Genomic DNA, 26,590 nt, shown 5'->3' with positions numbered 1-26,590 from the left:
TCACCAGCCAAGAGAAGTTTTGGCAGTGACTTCAGCACTAGCGAGGCTAGGACTTTAATCCCCTTTAATTGTGTGATCCTGTAAGAGATTTCTATGGCTACAAAAGCAGTGTGAGCTGCGGTTTTGAGTCACCTGATCCACACTCCTTTCCTGTCTGCTTCTGCAGCATTGGCAGCAACCAGCAGGGCACTGGGCAGATCCTCCAGCAGCTTTCAGAGGTCAGCAGGGTGCTGCCTGCTTTCAAAGCCCTGTGAGACTATCTCAGGCTCTGGCTCTCCCAAGCATCCCACAGCTTCCTAGAGAGGTTGCTAATTACCAAAAATCCATTATCCATTCTTACAAATCAGAGCTTAAAAAAATCTAAAATAACAGATCTGCAACAGGAGATCTTTGAATTTCCACACAGGATTTCCGGCTTCAGTTCCTACAACCAGGAGACTTCTCCACCTGCCTTTCAAATTCAAGTCAGTGGGTTTCAAGAAAAGAGGACTCAGGACTCTCCTGCTATGTCACATTTATCTGGACAGGCAGTGGCTATATTGGTGTTTGGAATCCAAGGAGGAAAGGGAAAACACATCTGATGCCATTCAAAGTCACTGTTTCAGTAGGATGTTGCAGAAAAGATGCACCAGCAGAAGAGTTGTGAGTAGTGATGAACACTGAACAGCTCACCGCTGCAGCTGAGCAACCAGTGAGTGCAGGACAGGCAGAACTGGGAGACAGTTAGGGGATTAGGAAATACAATATGAGGTTTCTTCTTCCATTTCCTCTCATAAGGTAATTGGTCATATCTAACTGAGACAGACCCCCTTGTCTAGATTGACTGCCAGGCTGAACAATCAGGCGAAATCCATAATTTTATAATGTCTGATGAGAACAACCGTCACAAATGAAGTTACAATGGGAGAGCTCACTAATGACCGAGAGGTAAACCAGAACCTTACACTCTTGCTGAGAGTTGTTCTGCTCAGTTCATCTGTGGACTTAATCATTCAAGCTGAGGAATGAGCATGATACAAAAGATGTAAAGCTTCAGTTGTTTCAACTGGAGTAATCAAAGAAATGAAGCAAAGAAGACTAAGTTGTTTCTTTGCAAGCCCAACTGTACAGCCTGTTCCAAACAGTATCAGGAGTATCAACAGCTTATTAGGGAAAGAGTACCATCATGCATATTTCAGGCAGCTCTTTAACTTCAGCATCCTCTGGTCAACCAACTCACAGATTGCATGGGTCCCACATAGGACAAGAGTTAATAAAACCTTTATCCTCTCCCTCTCCCCTGCCTCCACCGCCTCCCGCCCTCCCCTTTCTTTTCTCTTCTGTAAGCATTTGCCATTGATTTTGTACATCAGCATAAATCCAATACATACATATTTGAGGTTATTGCATTTAATAACATATCATTACAACTCACTTTTTATATTCTATAATTTCACTTAGATCCAAGGAAAAGGGAAAGCTATTTCTACAGCAGTGCAAGAAGCCTTCAGTACAGGCAAATAATCAGACAGGTCACCAGACACTGTCTAAGAGCAGAGCCAATGTTATAAATATAACCAAAGTGTTATACATATAGGAGTTAAAAAGAGACTTGTGTACTAAGTGGCTGCTTGACACAACACCAAAATGCTTCTGTTGTGGGGGTTACATCTCAAACATTTACCACTTAGGATGGAGATTTCTTTGTCACCAGCAAATGAAGACCAATCAGCTGCTAACTTCAATGCAGGAATTCAACACTAGTGTCCAAGGACACCCAGCACTTAACGACAGGGCTGCAAACCATCTGCAAAGGCCTGAGATGCCACCCTTCAGCTTAGAGTTAGAGACCATTTACAAACTCTGAATTATTCTTGTGCACAAGGAATAGGAAGCCATCCCTGAGGAAGAGGAGATATGTGTACATTAATAGATAGAACAACGAATGTCATCTTGAACTCTGTGTGTGTGTGTATGTAAGCAGAAAGTATATGCGGAAATGACTTACAAGAAAGAAGGACATCTGGGTTAAATGTGCTCCTCACTTACTTAATCATGTGGAAGTGTCATTCTGACGAACTCTCTGTATTAAGCCTTACCAAGGAAAGTGCTTTGTTCAAAAGCGATATGCACATATCGAATGTGAGAACACAAGTTCCTGTCTGACCTGCAAAATCCACCATTTACTCTGTTATTTACGCAAGCTGCTGTCAGTTCATTTTTTACACACTCGCATGGTATTTTCCAATCTATAATGAATGCTAGACAAAGGTTACCCCTTGACGTATCAGAGTAGTGAGAAAATTAAATTACCTCTTTGTGAGTGCCAAGTTCAATGTATCCACAGAGAGGGTGAAATGCTCCTGTGCCACAGACATAAACATGCGTTCGGTTGTAGGGCTGAAGGACCCTAATAAAATTGGCACATTCTGTCTGTTGCAAAGAGAAAAGAGAGAAACGTTAATTTTCATGTTTATTTTTTACTTTCACAGTCTTGTGCTATGTTTTAGCCTTAGGATCCTTGTATTTAAACTTAAAACTACTGTAGTAGTGATTGTTTACTAAACAGTTCAAAGTTGTGATGGTTAAAATTTCACAGTGGCTGTGTATCAGGCAGCTCATCAATCAGACTTGCAAGACCCTTCTTTTGTAATGCTTACAGTCACGAGGAGCTACGTGGTAACAGTGCAGATTGGTCGACGTCTGCTCAGCTAATGCTGTAGACACATTCCCAGTCCCAGTTGGATAGCCTCCGGATTTGTCTGCCTACAAATCCTCCTGCCTTTACTCCTGATTGAGGGTTCTGCACAAGCTTTAACACCAAAGATTACATGATAGAAAGCTCTGTGGCAATAAGAAGGGCTTCAACATACTTCCAGCAGGATGTTTTGTGTGAGTGACCTCTCTCTGCACCAACCACATCCTGCTGGTCACTTCTATTTGAATCCTTCAGGAAACTCAGGCCAGTCCTGGCCTTAAGTGGACTTGGTTGTAGCCAGTAAGCAGTCCAAATGGCTGCCATATGCTGTAAGGGTGTTGTGTTGGTTGATTATGAAGGCCTGTTGTAGGCTTCCCCAAAACTGAAGAAATATAAACAGATATGACAAGGTATTTAGGAGGATATACACAAGCTATGCATAGGTCCAAGCAACCATCCTGCACCTAAGTGAGAGGCAAGCTGCAGAAGCAGTGCAGGAAGCAAAAAGGAGAGAGTTATGATGTATGCCAAAAACAAATATTCCCTCCTCTGGTCTTTTTCCTTTTGTTTAGGTACAGAAATATATCAGCACAAATTCTCCATAGAGACCAGTATCAGAACTTTCCCAGTGCTCAGCAGAGGTGTTGTTTAGTCCTTGTCTGCTGTAAAGATAATAGTGGCAATAAGTTAGGATAAAAAGTTTAAATTCCTCAGACAAGAGGAGAGAGAGTATTTTGAACTGGACTCCACCTTGGTAACAGACAGCTCGACAGAAAACACAAGATTTGTGGAGAGAAAAGGAAGAAATTTTATTATACAGCCAATAAATGTTTACATTTATGGTGGACTCTAGACACGATGTAATCTGCACTATGTAAAGAAGATATGAAAGTTTTATTGTATATATGCATGTACCTTATGTACACAGAGATTTCTTTAAGATTTGTGGTTTCAAAGCTATTAGGTCTGAGGTTTTATTTTAACCTTAACCTCAGTTGTCTGCAAATTAAGTTAATTTGTAATGTCCGTTGCTACTCTGTTTCATTAATCAATTATAACGGAGTTACATTCAGGATATTTCCAAGAAAAGACCAGTTCAATGAGAAGGAAAGGATTTTCACAAGAAAAATATTTCCCACAGTGAAAGTCAGAACATCCATTCATCTCTCAGTTGACTTCATTATATACAAGGATGGGTAAAACACTTGCTGTTTTTAATAGTGAATATTTTTCTAGAAGGATTAACATTTAAAGATATCATGATTTTTAAATGACTCCCCTCCCCCCCCCCCCCCCCCCTTTTTTTTTTTTTTCCAATTAGCTCAGGAAAAAAACCAAAAACTTACTAACGGATTTAGTGCATTTAGAAACAAATATACAGATGTGCAATATTACCAACAATAACAAAAATATGGAGACTATACTTACATGGGCATCTTTCCCAGCTAGTTTGCATAATTCCAACTTTTCTTTTGCTGCAGGCCAGTAAATCTGGAAGATAGTTTAAATAAGACAAAGATTATGAATAATATAAATAGTCCTGTGACTACTTATATTTTAACTACCTCCTCGAAAGAACAGTTAAAACATACTTATACATGTTGAAGAAATTTACATATGAGTAGAAGTGAACCTGGCTTTGAAAGCAGTCTTCCATCACAAGGATCAAGGCTTTAAAGCAAACTCCTTGTTCTTTGTTCATTTCTTCATTGTGCATATCTAATTTTAATAAGTACTCAGTTAATCCAGCTAGAACACCTTGTAAGTATTATGAATAGCACGCTTTTCTCAAAGATAAGATGACACAAAACATCTAGAAATTGAACTGACTGAAGAACTAGGCAATTCAATTTGTAATGAATTTGGTCCAGTTAAACGGCAAAGGAATCTTAGAAAAACTGCTCGCTGTTATTACCAGTGTCCAAATGAAAAGAGGTTTTGTTTGAAAAACTAAAGGTAGGTGAAGGGAAATTCTCAGAACAGAGTGCATGACAGAAATTAATCGCACACAAAAATATTACTTTTCAACAATAACCAAGTATACTGACTAAAGCATACAGATTTTGAAAATGGCATATATAAGCTTAAAAAAAAATCATATACCTTACATAATTTTCAGTATAAAATATTACTACCTTTCTTTCTTCTTTCATCTGTACAATTCTGTAAATTAGTTTTTAGTGTCAATGATGGAGCCAGATGACAAATCACTGTCAGTTACTGTAACCTCAATGATATTAGTGAAGAAATGTCAAAGAACAACTGCTAAGGTTCTGGTTCACTGATTTCAATTAAGCAGTAAAAATTGGTTATTATTATTTTTCAGATTCTATTAAATTCAAAAGATAAATTAATTATAAATTCTTCCAGAAGCATCATGCTGAGCATGGATGGGTTTTCTTTTTTTTTTTCTCCTGCTTATTTTGACAAAAGAAAGGTACAGCCAGTCCTTATGATTAAAAACAAATCACAGTACTTTTTGATCAAATATTGGTTAGGAAACTGTTCCAAGTTCCAGAAACCAATATGCAGATTACTAGTAGTCAGAGATCCCTTTTTACTCTTAACCTACAAATACTTTCTAAAATTTTAAATAATGTCATATGAATAAAGCTTAGAGATTACAGATAAGATTAAAAACAATGATTAAAGATAAAAGGCATGTGAAATTGTCTTTCAGTAAAGATGTGTAACTCAAAAACAGGCAAGAAGAATTAGCATCTATAACATTCCCTTAGGTTCATCCAGCTGTTGACACCTTTTAAGATGTGCCTTGCCCCATACACAGGTTCACACCCTAGGATGCTAAAGAGTGTCCTATATCCAATGGTGTTGTCACAATTCCAGATACAGAGTGTTCTTCTCAATATTAGAGCACTCTTTTTATTTCATTCCTTTCTCTTCTCTTTTCATGAAATGAAAATGGATGTGATGGTTTTCTGCAAGGAAATCAGTTCTCTTTCTAGTGAATTCACAGATGCCTTTGTGATTAGAAGCTAATAACAAAGATAATGTATTTTAAGTCATATAAAGCTTAAGTAAATATTTCTGTAAAGGGTTAAAGTTAATGATAAGGCAATACAACAACATCTCAATACTGGAGCACAACTTTATTTTCCTAGAGCATTTTTTCAGAGTGATGTCATTATAAAATCCAGGTATGAAAACACAACTGCTCTGTGAAAAATCAGCTGCTGTGGTGTCTTCGAATTACACAGCGTACAACTCAAGAAAGTAGAGCAGGAAGTACTGGGAACTTGGCAAATCCATTGGAAAGAGCTGAAGCTAGTGCCAGTGAACTCAATTGGTCTCTGCCTGGGCAGAGTGGTACAGCTTTGCCTTGCAGCACTGGTCTGCCACAAGTGTCACTGTGTTAAGTAGAAGGAGAGCTTGATGCTTAAGAGGTGCTGCTGAAGAAAGAATGCTGAAAAAGGAACAGATAGAGGAATATAAGATCAGGGAAGTCCAAATGTCTAGGTAGTCTTAAATTAAGATTTGATCTTCAATTCTCTTGCATAGAAACTTCATACCCAATTCTGCCCACACAACTCCTATCCACAACAGAAAAGGTTATTATGGGTCTTTGAGGATTCTCTTATTTTGGTTTTGGCAATGTTTATTTGTCTGGTTATATAGACAAGATCTCCCTCAGCAGCTTTTTGAAAATACCTGCCCCTACCCTCCAACTACACAGCAGTACTGGACATTTGCTTTGGGAGGCCTAGTTATATTGGAAAGCAGCTACTTGAAGACATCACATATATTAATGGACACCACCTTCAACTCATGTTGAGATTCCTTCATCAGTCATTGTGTTTGTCATGTACGTTGTACAGTTCAGGATGAGATACACCTCTTGCCTTTGTGACTGAAAATCATTGTCAATTATGACAGAAAAGTCATTTGATTCTCATTCTGGCAGCTCAACAGACACAGTGTGTAGCATTATGCAAAACCACATTAGTCAATGGAAAGCGTAGCTAAGTGATCCAACTAACTTTAAAATCAACATGCAATACTACACAAGGGAATTACAGTGATATTTATTTGCTTTTCATCTGAGAATTGAAAGGTTTCCAGAAATAGTCATTTCTAAACTATAACAGATCAAGACAAGTGCATAATGCAATAAGTGCATATCAAGACACTGTATAACTTTAGGTTTAAAACAGCACAAATTATATATATATATTATGATCCGTATTTGAAATGTCTAGAGAAATCTTAGAATAGCTATGTGTAATTGCTCAGTTTAAGAAAAGAATGTAACTAGTTGAAATTCATCAACAATATACTTAAACAAGATCATTTTCTTCTCTTAAGCTTCAGTTTATTATCCTTGCAAAATACCCATATCAAAATTCCAAGGTTAGGGCTACCGTCATGATTTCCCAATTGTATCTTTTATGGACCAATTAAAAAAAAATAAACCTTATCATTACTTCTAAATAATTGTACAAATATTTTCTTAAATTTAGCAACAGGGAAGAAATTAAAATCTCCTAATAAGTGCAAGCTAACTTTTCTCTGTTGGCAGAGTGAAAGAAATCCTCCCAGGAGTACAAAATTAAGTAATGCAAAAGTGTAGGACAGATAAGGTATCACATTAAAGGGTAGCTGGAAATTGATTTCTGATTAAAACAAAACATTAGAAACCACAAAATCCTTTTCAGATCAGAAGTGTAGCAAATTCTAAAAGTAAGCAACATTTTTCCTAACCTCTAAACATGCATTTTTACTGCACGAATAGAGAGAAAAAATGAATTTTAAAAAATACAGATGATTTATGTATATAAATTGATATATAGATGCTATATATACCATTATATTTATCTACAAAGATACAGTTCTATCAGTTTCATTTCAGCTGCCATCTGTCATGAATTAACAATACTAGTTAAGAGTTACTATTTCCCTTGTCTTTCTTTATCTCTCTTTCTCAATCCACTTTTGTTTGTAGGCTAAAACAGTCTATAAACTCTTTGGTGAAGTGATGGCTCAAAGACAGAATGCTGAATTCTGATTCCAAAGAAACCGCTGTATTAAATTGAAGGTTATTCAAGAATCATTTCTAATGAAACTACTAAATTTATCATGATGCAGGGCTTTTTCAAAACAGTGGAAAACAATACATATCATCAGTGCACACACACACACACACAAACAAACAAACAAACAGGAGAAATTAAACATATCTTATGAAATTACAGACCTATTTGTCTTATTTCACCTTTTTGAAAGGTTTCAGAGCAGTTCTATAGGAAAGGGATAACTTAAGTTTCTAATGAATATTGAAATTGTGTGACACTCAATATAATTTGGTGAAGAGTTATTGTTCCTGGCTAATGTTATGCCTTTCTTTAAAAAGACAGCTGAACTACACATTACTGTAGAAGAACTCCTCATCAGAGCTCCAGTAAAGTATTTCATAAGGTGTAACACAGAAACTGATTAGTTCAGCTGGGGAAAATTTATACTTTTTTAATTAAAAAATGATCTGATAGGTATGGAGCCTGTGGCAGGAAACTACTCATGGAATTCTTAAAGAAATATTGGCAGAGTTCATTTTATTTCATATACTCTTCAGTAGTCTTGGCAAAAAGAAAAAAAAAAACACAAAACAGCACTGCAACAAAATGTGCAGATGACATAAAGCTGGGAAGCATCACTGATACACACTAAGAGGGGTAATAATCCACAGGAGAAATAAAAGGACTTTGATGACAAGAATTATAGACAGTAAGATGAAATTAGTGTAAACTGGTTGTAAATAGAAATAGACCATAGATTAAGAAAAAATTCTGAAGACCAGAGAAATGAGATTCTGGGATTAAAGACCTTTCTACAGAAGTTGCATGAAGCATTCCACAACACTTCTTATAGCAGAATTGGATGGGGCTATTAAAAGAATACCTGCAGCATGAGGTATTTGCTTGTGATAGAGAATGAGACCAATTGACCAACATGATTCCTCCCATTCCCATGTCCCCGAGATAATAACACTCATGCCAGCAATAAGCACTTGAGTGTTTCATTGAGGTCGATGGTTTTCAGCAGCCCTGGAGGTTTCACTGGAACCTCTCATGTGCTTGACATCGCACACGTGCATCAGCACTTCTCTATCAGCACAGTCTCTGGTACGAGAAACCTCAAAGTGTTTTGTTAGTGGTACAGGTAGCACCAGCAGGATGCATCCCTATCTGGAGCGAAACACATCAGCTGACTGTTGTGTCTTGTAACACTCACTCACTGAATTGGATCCCTGTAAAGAAAGCCACGAACTTCCTCCCTGTTTTGAAGGACTAAGAGGTGGGTCAAAGCACTTAGAGGAAAATATATTGATTTTAAGCAGCTGCTTGATACAACCAGAGAAAGTCTGCTTCCTTCCCTTCCTTTATTCTATGTACTATTTTTTTGTTGTACTGATGCTTTAGAGAAGAAGGCATGCAATAAAATTACAGCATCCCTGGCATCCAAATGTCTCATTAAGACTTTGGGAGTCATGCATACCGTAATTCAGATGCTTAAGCTCAGTAATATTAATGTATTTTCTATATGACAGTTCCAAATGAAGCACTCAGAGAACAAAGGCAGATAGATCTGTAAGCTTATCATCACACTGGCATATGAAATGTGCTCCCCCTGAGAAACTTTCCTCCATGAGACTACTCCTCTGCACAGAATCACAGAATCACAGAATTGCCAGGGTTGGAAGGGACCTCAAGGATCATGAATCTCCAACCCCCCTGCCACACGCAGGGCCACCAACCATTCCACCTAATGCTAGACCAGACTGCCCAGGGCCCCATCCAATCTGGCCTTGAACACCTCCAGGGACGGGGCATCCACAACCTCCCTGGGCAGCCTGTTCCAGTACCTCACCACTCTCTCCGTAAAGAATTTCCCCCTGACGTCCAAAAATAAGCACAATAAAAATAAATAAATACAACAAGATTGGATTCCTTAGTCTAATGCAATCATAAAGCAGACGCTGTAAAGAGAGCAACCCTATCAAAAAATGTTGAAGTAAACAGGAGACAATGCAAATGCAGTTAAGCTGCTGCCCTACTAATTGTAACACTGAGATTTCATTTTTTCCACCAGTAAAATGAGAATAATGGCACTTGCAATTTTCTCTCCTTTATGTTCCACTGCCTAAGAAATTAAGTAATGGCTGAAAAAAAGGAAAGCGTTAAAAAAAACTGGTAAGATCAAGAGCACTGAGAATGATATGACAATGATCCAATTAAAAGACTGTCACAGTGTTTCATACAACACTGTCATAAATATCACAGCCCAATACCTCAACAGTAGGTGTTCAAAGATCACTTTCTAAGAATCAGGACATTTGTTGCTGTATACTGTGTATCTGTATACTGACTCAAGGTCATATCACTCCTAGAAGTTTATTGAATTTCCCAAGGAATACGGGAAAGAATTTCATGCCTTTTTAGTATTATTTTGCTGAAAACAAAGAGCGTTCTAATTAATGGGAAAATGAGCTGTTTTTAGCATACTATGCAAGTGTACCAGTTGGTCTCTAAATACCTCACATCTGTTGCATTCATGTATTTGGTATGGGAAGTCCACAACTTGGGAAACTGCAGAGATTTTTCTCATACACAACTCTAAAGAGGAAGATTACCCTAAGAACTTCTTATAACTGGTTCCCACTGTACCTGCCATATTCTGGAATTCAACATTTTAAAGTCATGAGTAAACAAAGGAAGTTCAGATATCTAAGTTCCTTATCTGAATTTTTCCCTGTATTTGAAACCCAAACAGACTGTCTCTAGAACTAAATTTTTCACCTTTCTTTTTAACAGTTTTATCAAAGGTTAGCTAACTCCATGGACTACTCATAGACTCCTAAAAGCTAAATGAGTGTTCTTAAATCTCTGTTACTTTAGTAACTACCACAGACCTTCCTTCTTTCAACAGGTATTCCTACATCCGACACGCTAATTGCCACAGCTGAGATATACCTCCAGGGAGACATTTGACAAAAATTTCCAACTCCAATTACTTTATGAGTAATAGAAAATCAGATCTCTGAAAGATTTGATATGGCACAGGGAGAAGAGAGGATATAAAGATCGATTCAGATTGATTTACAGCACTGTGGGTAAGCACAAGTGTCAAGGTATATTATTCCTTATTTTATCAAGCTAAATTTAATCCCCTTGGAAGTCAGAGGGAAACAGTTGTGTATTTGGATGACACATTCACAGACTTAGGCTAGCTTAAATTTGGCAAATGGTTGTTAAATGTTTGAATCAAACAAGCTTACATTGCATCTGCCTGAGAGAAAAAGAGATCTCAACTTGTTGCAGGACTTTTGTTAAAGCCCAGCCTACTATTCCAAACACAACTGCAGGAGTAGCCAAGGCTTTCAACACCCAAGGGCTTTCTGAGAAGTGCATTTTCAGGTGTACATTAAGCAGGTGTGAAAACATAAAGAAAACAGACCAAAAGCTGAATTCATTTACACTGGATTAAATCTTGAAAGGCTTCAGTGCTTTTGCACTTCATTTTCCACAGTATAACCACAGCCTACCATCTGTTTCTCCTAGAAGGAAACCATACAACAGGACTTTTAGTGTAAATGGCATTTCTTCTGACATGTTTATCCCTTCAGACTGAAGATAAATCCTACCTCTGAAAAAATCAAAGCCCAGTATGAGTTTTCAGAGAAAATACAGGTGTAAAATATAAAAACAACAGGGGATGTTTATGGAAACATAATTCACAGCAACAATGCAAAAGGAAACAACAGAGACACTCTCTTCCACCTAGGATCACTGTCCATCTGGTCACATACTGCTTTCTCCATGTTTTGCCCATAGATTATCATTCTGTTTCTGTAAACACTGGTTGAAAGCTCCCACCTTGTATACACAGGTCCCTAAATTTAAGTCTGTTAAACAATATTATGGACTCTAAAGGCTTGCAGATCTTCAGAGCAACATTTACATAGAACAATGACAGGGGAAATCCAGGGAATAGCAAGCACAGCCATCATCTCTATCTCTGGAACCTGAGAGACACTGTCATAGCTCCTTCTTACACACTTCCTTCAGTAGCCACTGCTGACAGTTTTTAGAGACAGAACACTAAACTACACACATATCCAGTAGCAACAGTCTTGTTTCACTGCAAGTGATAGGCAAAATTCTTCCTGTATCCATGAGTTTTGGAAGGGTAGGAAATTAACAAGTGAAAGTGATTGCCTTATGAACTGCAACACCCAGAAAACTTACTTCTGAAGCAAAAGTGAGTCAATAATTATGCCTTTAGTCCTCTTAACTAATTCCTTATACGTGAAGGGTCAGATCATGCCACTGTCAGATTTCAGCATCTTCCTCATTCTTTTCTCAGGAAAACTAAGAACAATGTTCTCCAAAACAGATTTATGGCCATCATTCTCCCCTGCCACTGGGGTGATTTTAATCAAGACTCCTGTATGATGGCACAACCAAGTCTTAATTCAATGCTGGCTAAATTCCCATTGGTTTCATTCATAACTTAGACATTGCTATAGACTGACAGGAGGTTTCCCAGAACAATGAAGGTATACTGAGGATGTTGTTTTATACATGTATGCATATGCTTTTTCATACATAACCATCCTATTGCAGAGATAGGTGGGTCACACTGCAGATATCACACAGTGATAATAGTGTTGACATACAATCCCATTTTTGCAGTTAATAAGCACCAGAGCTGTGGAAATGCAAGTAATTGCTTTGCAGATATTTCATAAGAGTTTAGCCATCTGATATGTATATACATATATGCATATGTATTCTTTACTGTGAACTGCACACAGATAAAATCAATACAAAAGGAGATTGAAGGATAAGATGCAAGACAGCTGCACCTGGCAATGACAAAAACAAACCAAACCAAAACAAAAACAAACCAAAACAAAAATAAAACAACAAACACAAACCGAGGATGCTCCAAGTGACAATTTGTGACCCAGTGCCAATACACACTGGAGCAGATGAAAAAAAAAAAAAAACTGACATGTTTATCTATTTGGCCCACATGTGGCTGTGCCTTCTAGCACTGACAGCTCCTGCAGGTTGGCAGCTTTTCAAAAGCTTGTCAGGCCTTGATAGCATTCCTATTCCTGCAGAGATGGGTGGGGTGGTGCTGCAGATTACACAGTGATAATAGTGCTGACATATAACCCTGCTTGCACTGGTAGCAAGCATGGGAGTTACAGAAACGTGCAGAATTTCTCCGCAGCTAGTTAATAAGTGTTTGCCCAGTTTGTTATGTTTTGTATTTCTTCTTTATTTATTTTGTTAAGAAGTAAAATAACAAAGAGTAAAATTACAAAGGTTTTAGGCAAACTCACAAGAAAATTGCGTTGACCAAAATAATATTTTTAACTGTATCCCAGAGTTTAGGATTACTAGCAAATTCTTTCCCAGTTTTCCATTCTCTTGTGCTCGTAAAGAATTCTATTTTGCTTTGTTTCACACCATACATTTTTTGTTTATGGCATAGTTGTCTTCATTTCCTGGGTCCTGATACATGTAGCTTCTTTTATTTATTTATTTTATACTATATAAATAACTTGCAATATTTGTAAGGCATCTCAGTTCTTTCAAGAAAAGACTATGGCACAGATATTGATACTTCTGCAAAAGAGGCTATAGGCTTCTATTCAGAAAAAGTTCATAGAAATTATATCCCCACAAAAAAAAAGACAATTTTTCCTTATTTACTTGTAGATTGCTACCATTTTAGTTTTCTGCATTTTTCTCATTCTGTGGTACTTTTCTATTATACTACAGTAGCTACTGCTGTTTCATAATAAGGTTTGCTAGCACTAGAAACTGGGTGCATTTTTTTAAGCTACCAGCTAAGGAAGTTTTCAACCAATTACACAATAAATTGAATAAAACCTACAGTGATTCAAGAAATTGGAACTCCAGAAGAACAACTGATTTATTGCACCAGGAGAAAAATATACATATATACACCAGGAAATAAAGCCCTAACTTAATATATTTAAGTTAACTAATTTAGGTAAATAATTAGGTTGCAAAAAGGAAGTTATTAAATGATCCATGTATACATTAGAGAGGGGAACATAACACAATGCTTTGGATGTTTATTTGATTACTGTCCCACAAGCATGAATATAGAGCTTCAGATTCTGCAATATAATCTTTCCAAGTAGTTATGTCCACAGATGGAGTTTTCTGAGAGTAGATTGTTTGGGACACTGACTTGGCTTTTGGGTGTATCAATAGCTACTAATGCAACAAATATCTGAAACTGAGACCTTTTTTCTTTTTCTTTTTCTTTTTTTTTTAATGTAATCTGAAGCAGAAGACACTTAACATTCTAATGAATTACTGTCATTGGAGAGGCTGCCTTGTCAAGCAGCTCCTGCTCCAGGAGAGGACAAAGGGCACGCTTCAGCCCCTCGCAGCCCCAACATGTGTGGTTTCCTCGCACCAGGAGAGCCTGGCAGCCGGCCGCCTGGCCCCGCGCCAACCCAAACCACAGTCAGTCTAAACACAGCGCCGGCAAACGCTGCTTTCTGACACTTCCCTGCTACTGGAGTGTATCCTTGAGAGCTGAAACCTCGTCAGTGACTGAGATTTATACAGTAACGACTTCCCTCATCTTCGCTCTCCCCTCACACGTTTCAAACAGCCCAGCACTGAGGAACTGAGGAGAAAGGTTTGGGCAGCATCACATCATGGGCATGTGCCCAAGTAGGCACGTTTATAAAGTTGCTGGACTCCCATGGAGACCTTGGAAATGAGCACACCAGGGTGCTTTGCAAAGCTTTTGTGTCACTTTTAGCTATTTAAATACACTTTGCCTCAATGTTTTGTCTGAAAGGTTTGAGACAACCTGAATAGTTAAACAGAGAAGTATTTGAATTCACACATAATATTTTCCTTACTCTCCAGATATCCTCCTGGTTTTGAATTTTATTCCCTACTTTCAAGTTACCACAGATACACAGGCACACATTTGTTCAGCTTACAAATTTTAATTCAGTCTTAGCTCTGCAATAACTCTACCAAATGGCACTCTGACCACCAACGAATCCTCCTAGCTTAGTCTGCATTCTGCACTTCTAAGAAAGCTCAACATCCATAATAATCAGTGGTGGTTTCGCTAAGGTGAAAATGTTACCAGTTTGGGCAGAGTGATGTGAACACCTCTAGAAAGCTCTGAAGTAATCAATCACCTCTGAGCTTAATGGGAAGTGACAGCACTCAGCATCTCTCAGGAGGCTACTGGCATCACACTGTAACAGGATTCTGCTTTTCACATAAATAATGGTTGCTACTGAAAGCCTTTGCTAAAAATCAATCTATGGTATCAAAATCTGTGATATGAATGATGCTGTTTTCACTACGATGGCCTGAAGAGGTGATGATTCTTGAGTAAAATTCTGAGATGGAAGATGCATATGAGGTGCCTCAAAAGGCATCTCAGGGAAGAAATCTGAAACAATCTGAGTTTTAAAGAAAGCAGTGTGTGGAGCACTGTAGAATTTGAAATAAGATATTCAGCTGAGTACTAGAAACCCTTGTATATAATGATAGCAAGTGTTGTACTCAGACGTGGGGCAAAATCATCTCCCGTTACACCTGTTAAGCCCTCTGCTGCCATCATATTAATTCAGGGTCAGTTCCCTCTTCAGAGCTGACAGCAGAATACAGTCATTTAAAACCTCCTGCTGGTGCTTAAGGAAAATATCAAACAGCTGAGAATTTGAATTTTCTTTAGTAGAATGCATGGAACAAACAGGAAAGAAGTTTTCATGCATGTTCCTGTGCAAGCATCTGTTTCTTATACTTAGTAGTTACTTGTGCTTAGAAAATCACTGTTTCATCATGTTTACTACAAATACTGAAGGCTAAATTGCCTTTTTATTATCTGGAATTAACACTGTCACAGGGCATGGGCCAGAGCATACAATGGATCCCAGTGGAAGTTTTTCCTATCATTAACAATTCCAGATATTAATGTAAAAATTATTGCAATGTTAGAGGCAATTCAACAATTTAAAATATTCATATTGCCTCAGCTCTGTTCAATATTTGAGTAACGTAATCCCAATGACAAGAGGAAGAAAGGAAAGATCTGTCTTTAATTGCTATCTTCAAAATGCTTTTATGTGAGGAAGATGACAGATGAGCATGACAAAAGAAATGGGACGTGACAGAAGCAAGCTCTCAGAGGTACTGATATTTTGGTTCCAAGTAGGAGACTTCTTTTGTAGGATTTCAATCTCACAGGGGCTTACATATTATCAGAAAAATCAACTCATTAAAGATAACCCATGTAACTGAGAGGTGAGATTATTAATCCTGGTACAAAGCATGGTACAGCAAATCTGATGATTACCCAGTGAAGTAAAAGAAGGAAAGAAGGAGAAAAATAAAGGAACAAAATTGAAATTATGTAATGAATTGAATTCTGTGGAAAATAAACTGACCTTTTTTACATTTTTGTTTAAATCAACCAAGTTGAGCAGGAAGATGTGGTCTTTTGCCCCGACGAGCAGCCGGCCCCTCTCCTCATCTAGCAGCAGGGTTCGAAAATCTAGCCCCTCTGTAGAGCCCAGGAATGGGATGCAGCTGTTTGAAAGCTGCAAGTCTGTGGGAAAATGAAGAAAATCTTTATAATCAAAATGTTTACATATGACTCATTGGTGTCTTTTATAAATATATGCAACCAGCATGGAGTATGTTGGTAAGATAACTGCAGTCTTGAAGCATGTCTTTCCAAGGTCATAGTATAATTCTTGTTAACCTTAGGCTTCTTGGAGGGTGGGGAATAGTATAATACCAAACTGGGTAATATTTACTCTTGCAAAGACTCTTCTGTATGAAACTTTCTTAATAAGTTATCTCTATGACATAAAGGAATTGCATTCTTCAGCAGCACTTGGAAAAAAAATGTGCTATATCTTACTGCATGGAAAGTAAACCAACATGCATTTATATAATCATATTCATGGATACATGTGGTGAAGGATCAATATCTTACCATATCTGTGGCTCTAGATATAAAGAAGCAAGAAAGGCAAATGAAAACTAAACATCAAGGAGCTGAAAACAGCAGATAGATGTGGCAGTTATGTAAGGATGAGAACTATGAAAATGAGCCTCATAATATAGAGTTTCTTCCTAAAATCTAATTGGAATCTACTCTCCTTTGGATTAAAAATATTATCCCTCATCCTACCACCACATTCTCTGAGGAATAGCACCTCTCCATCTTTCCCATATTCACCTTCGAGTACTGTAGACACCCTTTATGAATAGACAGTTTGGCATAAGGTTCAGTTTGTCCATTGTCTAACATTCATTTTTGATGTCAGTACAGAAAATTGCTACAATTAAATTTCCAGTTACTACAAGTTACAATTGAAAACTGAAACCTGAAATAGAGAGCAATATAGAGGCATATTAAGGTGAGTATTGAGTACAGTGCCTTTAAAGTCCTGGGGTCAGTATTTTCCTTACAGAGGTGGTGCTGCATGGCTGTCACTGTATGATTGCCCTCCCTGCAGGGAAAGTTAGGGCACAGCTCTGACTGTGGCTTGTAATTTATCATCAAACCCTTTCCCTAATAAGAGCTCAATTTTCCAAAACAACTTTTCCTGTAATTTCATAGTGGGTTCCAATCTCCTTCAAAAGTAATTAAGAAAAAAAACATGTTGCTCCATGAAACTAATGAAAGAATCTATGCATTCCCCATGAAAAGCCAAAGGATTCTAAAGTAGAATTTGAAGCCTCCTGCGGATGTAATTTTGGATGAGGAACACAAACAACATATAGAAAAGAGCACAATGAGAGTACAGTAATGTTGGGCAGTTCCTAATTCGGGGAGAACAAAAATAAACATATGAAACAGTTCTTCCACAAGCAATCTCTCCAAGATAAACCACTCAGAAATCTTGGGATAGAAAAGCAAATCCTGTGTTTAATTGAAAATAAAATTAAAGATATTTCCACCTTCTTAGTACTGTATGGATAATGTATCTTTCCAGATAGAGAGGTTAGATTTATAGCACAAATTATTTACACTTCCTGATCATGATGAAAATCATTACCAGTGCTTTGCAGAGTAACTCCTGAACAAAATAGTGAAAAAAACATTTTTCCCCAAAGTTTCTCACAAAACTTGTAACAGGCAAAGCAAAGATTAAGTCCTGTTGATAGCTAATAACCAGCACTATGGGAGAAAAAAATATTTTAACATTATTCAAATGACTATCTGGTGTACAATTATTTTTTTTTTTTTGGCTATATTGCTTTTACTTAAGCTTGTGTGGTTTTGTCTGGCACACTGCTGAACACTGTCACAATATAGTCTGAAAATAAATTGTCTTGTATGGCAGATCCTATTCCCTTAGGTGGGATTTATTTGGCAGTACACTGAAAAATCTTACATCATATTGAAAATCACAAGTTAAACTTTATATTCCTTTAGAATTCTTTTTCGCCTATCTTTTGCACAAAGATCTTCTCACTATTTTGCACATTAGTAACTCTTTAAAAGACCAGTTTATTAATTGACAGCAAGATTACATAGGAATAAGTTGTGAATAGTGCGGTACTGCAAATGCTTAAATCTCATCCAAACTGCTTACATGAGAACTGGCTGATGAATAGCCAAACCAATTATATATATATATATATATATATATATATATATATATATATATATATTCTTTTTTTTTTTAAGAAAAAAAGAAAAACCCTCTAAACCCTCCAACCTCTGAAGCTTAGCTCACTTCACTACCATGTTTTAACCCTGTAAGAAACAAGGATTTATGGCTCCTGACACTTTTGTTGTTGCTGGGGGTCTCTGTTAAAAGACTAGTGGCTTAAGTTAAACTCTTAATTTTTGTATGATGTACATGTGTCTTCATTAGATATCATACACTGTACAAAACTCTTCCCTTGTTTTTTCAGACTGGAAATTCTTGGTGCTGGATGTGATGAAGATGTTTACTGGGAAGGGATTCTCTGATGCTGACCACAGCAAAACTGGAGGACTTAGCTCCCTTGGGCTACTCAGATTCTTCTTGGTTGATCTCTAAAATACTGTTTATCATTTGAGCATTTCTAAGTAAATATCTTTCTCTTCTCCACCCATGATGTAAGAGCTGGCTGCATTACTAGATTATCCAATCCACTGCATACACTAACAAATTCCTTATAAATTCCTTCTCATCTCCAGCTCTAGAAATTTGATCTGAGCAAGGAGAGCATTTATACAAACACATACAACACTTGTCTGCATTCATGCAATCCATTGAGCTTTGCAAGTATGTCACATTCCTAAATATCTTGACCTGATTCGCCTTGCCACATACACAGAAGATTATTGAGACAGATTCCACTTCCTATTTCTTTCTTATTTGGAAGGAAATTTCTCTGTAGTGACCATACCAAAAGCACAGTCATCATCTATTGCTAAAAACTTCTAGTATTTCTCTTTACTGAGAACCACCTAGGACAGCTACAATGAGGACAGATAAAGTTTTCTCATGGCTGAAACACCCAAATAGGAATGAGCCCTGCCTGGTGCCTTGTAAAGCCATTTGTTCCATCACATCATAAGGAAAATATTTGTAAAATGTTGCAGATTAAAATGACAACACTACACACTGATTTCTTACTGATGTAAATTGCAACACAAGCTGCAAAATGGTGAAGAAGCAGGTTTGGTCAGTTATTTGCTAACTATTGAAAAGAGCCTGGAAATAAGAACACTACCACTGATTAGATTAAAATTAAAACATGACTAATAAAAGTTGACAAGTAAACATTAACAGAGAATTGATTAAATTACAGCCAAATTAATCATTGTTCTCACTCGTCAAAAACAAAACAATCCAGCTTTATCTGTTAACATTGCCATTTGCAGCAAGATTTTTTACATATGACCTAGGATATCACATTGGAAAAATTCACCATGAAAATCATACTTGTCCATTCACATTTAGGAGTATATATTCTATTTAAAAAAGCAGTTGATTCAAATCACTGTTCTGAAGCCAATCTAATATAAAATAGCTCTCTCACAGTGCAAAAAGCAAAGTTAGTTACAGAGATCATGTACGCCTGCACATTCACCACTCAATTTACAGTGTGTATACAGCATTGTACTGAAAATTAAACATTTTGTTTTCTTCACAGACTCCAGTCTGGACATTAAGTGAATATACGGCAAAATCCCTTTTGGGTTAATATTTCACTATGGAGTGGTAGGAGTTAGATTAATAAGTGTTATTCATTTAGAAAGGTGTCTCAGTGGACTTGGTTCACAACAGCTTGATCACTGCTTACTTTGAGTATCTACAGCATCAGTGCCTCATTGTAAGGCTTTCTAATTAAAAAGTGCTATCCTATTCCGATAATACACATTTACATTTATACAACATATTTAGACTTCTTAGCTTCGAGTCATATATTCCATGATCATGCTGTTGTTCCTCACTCCAGCATGGTGTGAGCACTCAGGAAATCCGGAAAAATTTCACAGAGACTCAGAATGGTCTTTGTGGCCAGACATTTTTGTAATGACAGGCTATGACTAAACTGGAAGAAAAGGAACTCCTCAACCTGTTTCAAAACAACTACATCTAATGAAACCCTTGAAGCATCCTGAATTTAAATGCTGTGTTTTCATTGCAAATAAATTTGACTAGAGAAACAGCTGCACAAATAACTTGTAAAATGTTATTATTGTAGAGGTGATTAAAAGCTGTTTTGTGATGTCTTGTTGTTGGTGAAAAGAAATGCAAAGGACTGAATCATAACCCTCAAAGAGCCAAACAAAATAATTGTGTTTTTTTTTTTTTTTTTACAAATCACAACTGAAAATGCATCTGAGTGAAACACTTGGTTTTGTGAAGAAGACCTAAGCCAGTGGATTAGCATAGGGTTCTTTTTCTAAGTAGTTTATCTTTCTTGAAATACTGCCAAGGAAAGCAAACTCACTGTTATTTCCAATGCAAAATTAAATCATCTTTTTTTTTCTTCTTTTAAGCAATCCTGTGGACATAGAATAAGCACTACAAAAATAACTCAATATAAATGAGTGGCAAGCCTAAGAGCTTTGGTACTGCATAGATAATTGCTGGCATCTCACCACACATACCTCTACAAAAGTAATATTGATGGGCTTAAAGGACAAATCTCTCGAAGGAAAAAGCGCACCATGCAAAAAAAACAGGCCCATCACCTCAGTTTTCTCAGTTTCAATTGTAAGGTCTGCACTTATCTGTTTTTCCTTTCTCTCACACAGAACCTCATCCTTGCTGCCAGTATTTTGCATAAGGAGTAAATAATCTGAGTTATGAGACTGAAATCTGCTTTTTCCACTTCAACCTTATTTTCAATTCTACTGAAAGCATCCCAGTGGTGAGAGAATATTTTTCTCTAAGAAATTACAATATTTTTCCTTATATATACCAGAATAGTTTTAGACAACTATTGAAATCAGAGGCCTGTTTTTTTCCTGACCTCATAGAAGAGGAATTGTTTCCTTGACCAGAGACCAAGCACTAGCCATGTCTTTTAAAATCACTTTCCAGCAACCTGAGCATCAAGCAGCTGAAAGAAAACCTCTCGTTTATGCTAAAGGAGCAGCCCATAGGTTCACCTATTCCTATAGGCATAGTGAAAAACCCCTTCACTAGAGCCAGACTAACAAATAAAACTACAAATTCACTGAACCTGAGGAAAAAACAGCTTCAGTTGAATTCTGCTACCCACATCAACTCTAATTAGAATTTCAGTTTTTGTTGTGGTTAACCATTTCCAAGCCTCTTGCCAATCAAATATGCAGAAAGTAGGAAATCAGTGATATGTTTCAGGGGGAAATAATCGCAAAATCCTCAACTGACTTGTCCAAAGAGACCTCACTCATTGCTTGTGAATCAGTTTCACTGTTCCAACCAGCTTGCCATCTCATGTCGTATTAAAAAATTTTAGAGTGGCACAAAAATGGCTAAAATATTTTGAAGCACCTGGAACTTCAATTTTCACATTACTTCTGAAAACTAGAAGTTCTCTGAAGATGCATGCAGACTCTTAGAGCCCATGTATCTGTGGTTTCATGAAAAAAACAGCAGGCTGTGCTGTTTCTCCTGCCCATACTGCCTGACAGAACTTGAAGTGGGTTTAAATCTTTGCTCAGTTTTTGCTTTGTAGAACAAATGCCATCCTGAAGAGATTAAAGTAGTGGATTTTGTTTCACGCTTCTAGCAAGTGAGATTGCAGTGTAAATTTTTTTCCCCAGGATTTGAAACTGCAGCTCATGTAAACCAAAGGTCTAATCAGCCATGAAGACTGGATTTGGCTCAGCTGGTCTGGCACTACAGATGGGTGCTGACAGCTCTGTTGGGGAGCCCAATTCCTTTTGCTCAGACCTGTGTTCTCAGGCTGCACATCTGATGCCGGGACTTGTTCCACTGGGACTATGTCTGTTGTGTACAAAAGCTATTTGTTTATTAAAGGTCACAGATACTAATAATTCCTTTTTTCATCAAATCTATTAATCAGCTTCCTAATGAGACTAATACTCACATTAAAATAATAAAGTAGCCAAGATGAGAGAACGTGAACTGCAGAGGCATGAACAACTCAGCTGTAGTAAAAGTGTCAGATGGCATGCAACTGGAAAACATATTAATATTGACAGTAACTGGCTCGGTAGAGATAGAGAGCAGCATGAGCTGTTCCTGAAGAAATGACAGTGCAAAGGAGGGCTAATGCCAATCACGTTTACTTACTCTGTTTGTTACTTCATTAGTGCCTCTGTTTTTAAGATTTAAAAGCAGAGCTAACAGAAAAAAAAAAAAATAATCCAGATTTTTTGCCTATTGTTGCTATCATTGAAACCTATTGCAATTTTCATACTACTATTATATATGCCAGTTGTAGCTAGTGCCTGTGAGTAACACAGATGTTTATAGAAGCACTAAATAGCTGTATATCCCTCTTTCCTCCACCCTCTACATGCTTCACAGACACACGCCCTGCTTGCACTCTCATCAGGACTTTGAGCCAGACCCTTGGTTTAACTGCTGGGACCTGCAATAATTTTATCTGCTGAGGATCTAGTCCTGCGTATACAGCAAGAAGACATGGGGGCTCTTTTCTGAAGCCAAGCATTGGACCAGAGCCCTGAAAAGCTGGACGGTCAGACTGTAAAGCCAAGTAAGATATAAAGTCCTAACTACTAACAGATTCTTGTCAAAGGAGCTGATGAGAGCTGGTGCTGGTGCAAGAGAAAGGGCAGGTCTCCATGTGTCTGGGAGTGGATGAGAATGGAGGGAAATGCACATATGTGTTTGGGGAGATAGAGTGGAGAGGGAGGCATCCTCCTTCCAAAAGCAGCACAGCATTATTTTGGCCCAGTTGCCATGAAACCACTGTCTGAGGGTCTGTAACATCTCTTAAGCGCTGATGGTCCTTCAACGCCCTCCCCATAGTCCCCTCAGGACAAGAAAAATTACTCATCAAGAGCTTCAAAAAGCTCTTCTGGTTTCTTGACTGGGTTGGGAAAGATCCAGATGGATGAGGACACAGAGCTGATACAGTCAATGAGGTGATTAGTGTGAACTGGCGAGCAGTACTGGGCAGGGCTGAGGGTAATGGTGCAAGATGTGCCTGCTCAGGAAGGGAGGGGAAGGGCAGGGACCTCTGTGAGCAGATTTACCTGCCAGTGGAATAGACACTTCCTCTGTTGGCAGCAAACCCACTTTTGGAGGTTCCTGCTTGCTCTCCCCACATGTAACTGTTAGTTCCTGTCCCCACAGAGGGGTTCCCTATCTGACACAAGCCAGAGATTTTTTATTTCTCTTTTCACATGCTTTGAAAGAGGAAAATCAACAATCAAATGACATTTGGAGCATTAATATTTCAGCTTTTCCATAATGACATGCGGTTGATCTCACACAGCAAAAATAACGGCCCTGTTCTAAATTCCTGTAGAGTGCAGTACACAAATGCAATTGTTGCTGGGAAGCACTGTTTAAGCCACATAGTCATTATCTGCGGTATCTACACAGGATGGACACACTTTAGAACAAATGTGGTTTAAATGTAGAAAATGATTATTTTCAGGAAACTTAAAATATTTAGGAAAACATTTGCTTTTTTTCCGATTTTCCAGATGCATTTTATTTGATTAAAAAGCAAGTGTAGCATACTAATTCAATTAGCTAATGCAGAGGTAGATTTTTAAAATAGTCTTGCACTGGCAGTATGAAAGGACCATTTCCAGCAGTGAAAATGAAAACAGTTCACATGATAATACTTTAGACTAGCATAATGCTCCATCATGGCAGAGTGAAATGTAATTATCAGTTATTTTTTCCTGATACTGGCAGGAGTTAAGTTCTTATGAAACCATTAAAACAAGAGGTCACCGAAATTCTGCATTAATTCCCTTCTTGATGCTGTAATTTTGCCTAAAAGTCTCTATCAGATTCAGAGACTCATGTACAGAAATGCAAGTAGACCCAATACCAGTTTTATAGGCTTCCTAGGCAACACCAAGACAGGACCGTGCTAACCACAAATTGCAGGGCAAAGGATGTCTGTTTGCACGGGCTAACTGTGTGCACTGTCCAATTGCTTCTTTCAGTTATTAGTATACAGGCAAAAGCCACTTAATATTGGAATGTGGGGGGTTTACCTTTTTTGTTTGTATTATTTGCAGTTATTTCTCCTCCTTGGAGCACCAATGGATGTCATATAGACAGATGTTATATAATATATTTAAAAAGAAGTCTTTTTTCAAATAAATCCAAGTGGTATGGATGATGTGGTCTTCCCAAAGATGCCAGATAAGCTGAACATAAAACTTTGGTGTCTTCAGTAATATCTTAGTCATGAAACTCTATGGTACATCTCAGCATATTTTGCTGGGACAGTCAGGATTTGGATCACAAAGAAGAAAGCCTGGAAAAGGCACCTCTGTTACTCGCACACTTGTCTAAATGCCTCTCTCAACCACTACTAGCCAATCCTTTCTCTGTTGATGCTCCAGTACGAAACAGGAAATTTTGTCTCTATCTCTTTCTGCTGTCTCTTTGTGTGTTTATTTATCTCCAAATGACTTATTTCAGAACAGCTCTTGTTGAGGAACATGTCTATATATGGAGCAGCAGAAATGGGGTGGGAGGAAAAGGAAATAGGATGTGACTTGAGAACTTGCTCTGCAGCCACAGATGTACACCACTACAAACAGTGACGTCAAGAGGATCATGCCCTCAAATTACTGCATAGAAAGAGAACAAGGCTGGGATCTCCAGAACTACTCAGGATTAGTTTTGTAACTGTCCTGAGTAAAAGGGCAATTAGAGAAGTATTTTTGAAAGTAACCTTTTCAAAGTTGATTACATTGATCGTGTACCTTCCCCATATTTTTTTTCTTGTGAACCAATTTTTGGTGTTGTCTCATCCTACATTTTACAAGACAACAGTCACTGTTCCCAAAGACTTATTCTTTTGTTTTCCTCTCATCTTCTTAGATTCAATCAAGTGAACATTCAGTGGAACAGTTTGGTATTTTGCGAACACAGTTCTTTTTTCATCCAATTTGGGGCCTTTTGTGATCATGAAAAAAGAAAACTGCTGTGAGCTACAGGCTGTTTACACTGTTAAGAGGTTGATACGGGTCAGTTCTCTAAGGTTATTCTTAGTTCAACTGCTATGTAAACTGTTGATGTCACTGACTGGAGGCTGCTCTCCAGGACATTATATATGTGATAATTATATGACAGAAAATGCAACATATAGTTGGATCTGACCTCCAAGTCCACTTGTTTAAAAAGGGAAAAAATGTAAGAAAGTTGCTGGTTTTCCTGTTACTAAAACATCATAAACACCCTTAAGTTTATACTTAGTCTACAGTATATACAAGACTCCTAACTCAGATGACAGCAACACCCATCTGCCTTCATCCCAGGGGACACTTGAAGTATCAGTGCATACTACCTTCAGAAAGCATTACTAAGGCCAAACTGGAAAACTATTTCATGACCTGAAGATCACCTAATGGTAGGATCTTAACTCTCACATACAGACCTTTACTCTACAAAGGAATCTCATATATTTTCTCCCTATAAATAATAAATAATAAAAAATGAGTTTATTAACAAATAAAATAAATGATCCAAGAAAAGTAACACTTCCTCTGAGCTGATTTTCTTTGATCATCATGGGTATTCAAAATTACAGCAGCTGATATTACCACAAAAGCATGTTTTTACTGATCTTTCTTCCTCTTCCTGTAGAGCAAGCACAGCTGTAGAAGTGTAAGCTCTAGGCTTTTTTATACATCATCACTTTGCCACGTTCCAGTCATTCATAACAGTGCAACACCTGCTTTGTGATATCAGGATTACCCACATTGTTGCGAGCAGTTTAAATGAGAATCTCAAAGCCATACAACTGGAACTATATTTTACACATGTAATTAAACAATGCATGCCATGGAAGCAAGTCAACTTTATTAAAACAGATCAAACTAACTGCTCTGATGCAACAGTTAAGTAATCCTTTAGTTCTAAAATGAAGCACGGTTAGAGCAAAAATAATTTAGAAAACAGGATGCTTGACATTGTAATGTAATATGTCCGAAAGATCATTTTTAGAAAATTAAGGAAATGCACTAATCCAGTCAAATTTTCAAAAGAATTCCTGGAACAAAAATGTAATTCTCTGCTCTCTTTTTCACCATGTCATAAGAATGTATTGCTCTTAGGGGGAAGAAAAACATGTACACGAACACTGCATGAAGCTAAACATTTCTTAAATGTGCCTAATTTCCACTGAGGCTGTTGATTTAGCATTGTCATTCTTAAACAGAGAATGCAGAATTTCACATCCTTAG

At 37.5% G+C, this 26,590-nt stretch overlaps 1 protein-coding gene across 9 annotated transcripts in view; it reads right to left on the bottom strand.

The window, feature by feature from the left end:
• SEMA3D (semaphorin 3D) overlaps window positions 1-26,590 on the bottom strand; it is a 140,417-nt gene that overhangs the window by 63,469 nt on the left and 50,358 nt on the right. For all 9 annotated transcript variants that reach the window (XM_090135189.1, XM_031591040.2, XM_090135201.1 and 6 more), the window contains 3 exons: window positions 16,161-16,321; window positions 4,106-4,168; window positions 2,293-2,412 (listed from right to left, as the gene is read on the bottom strand). In XM_090135189.1, coding sequence (XP_089991315.1) covers window positions 2,293-2,412; window positions 4,106-4,168; window positions 16,161-16,321 — 344 coding nt within the window. The remainder of the gene's footprint in view (window positions 1-2,292; window positions 2,413-4,105; window positions 4,169-16,160; window positions 16,322-26,590) is intronic.

This window comes from Phasianus colchicus, chromosome 1 (assembly GCF_987193195.1).
Source record: "Phasianus colchicus chromosome 1, bPhaCol1.hap1.1, whole genome shotgun sequence".
In the NCBI taxonomy this organism is placed as follows: Eukaryota; Metazoa; Chordata; class Aves; order Galliformes; family Phasianidae; genus Phasianus; species Phasianus colchicus.
The sequence above is the reverse complement of the archived record's forward strand: the minus strand, read 5'-3'. Positions and strand labels throughout refer to the sequence as shown.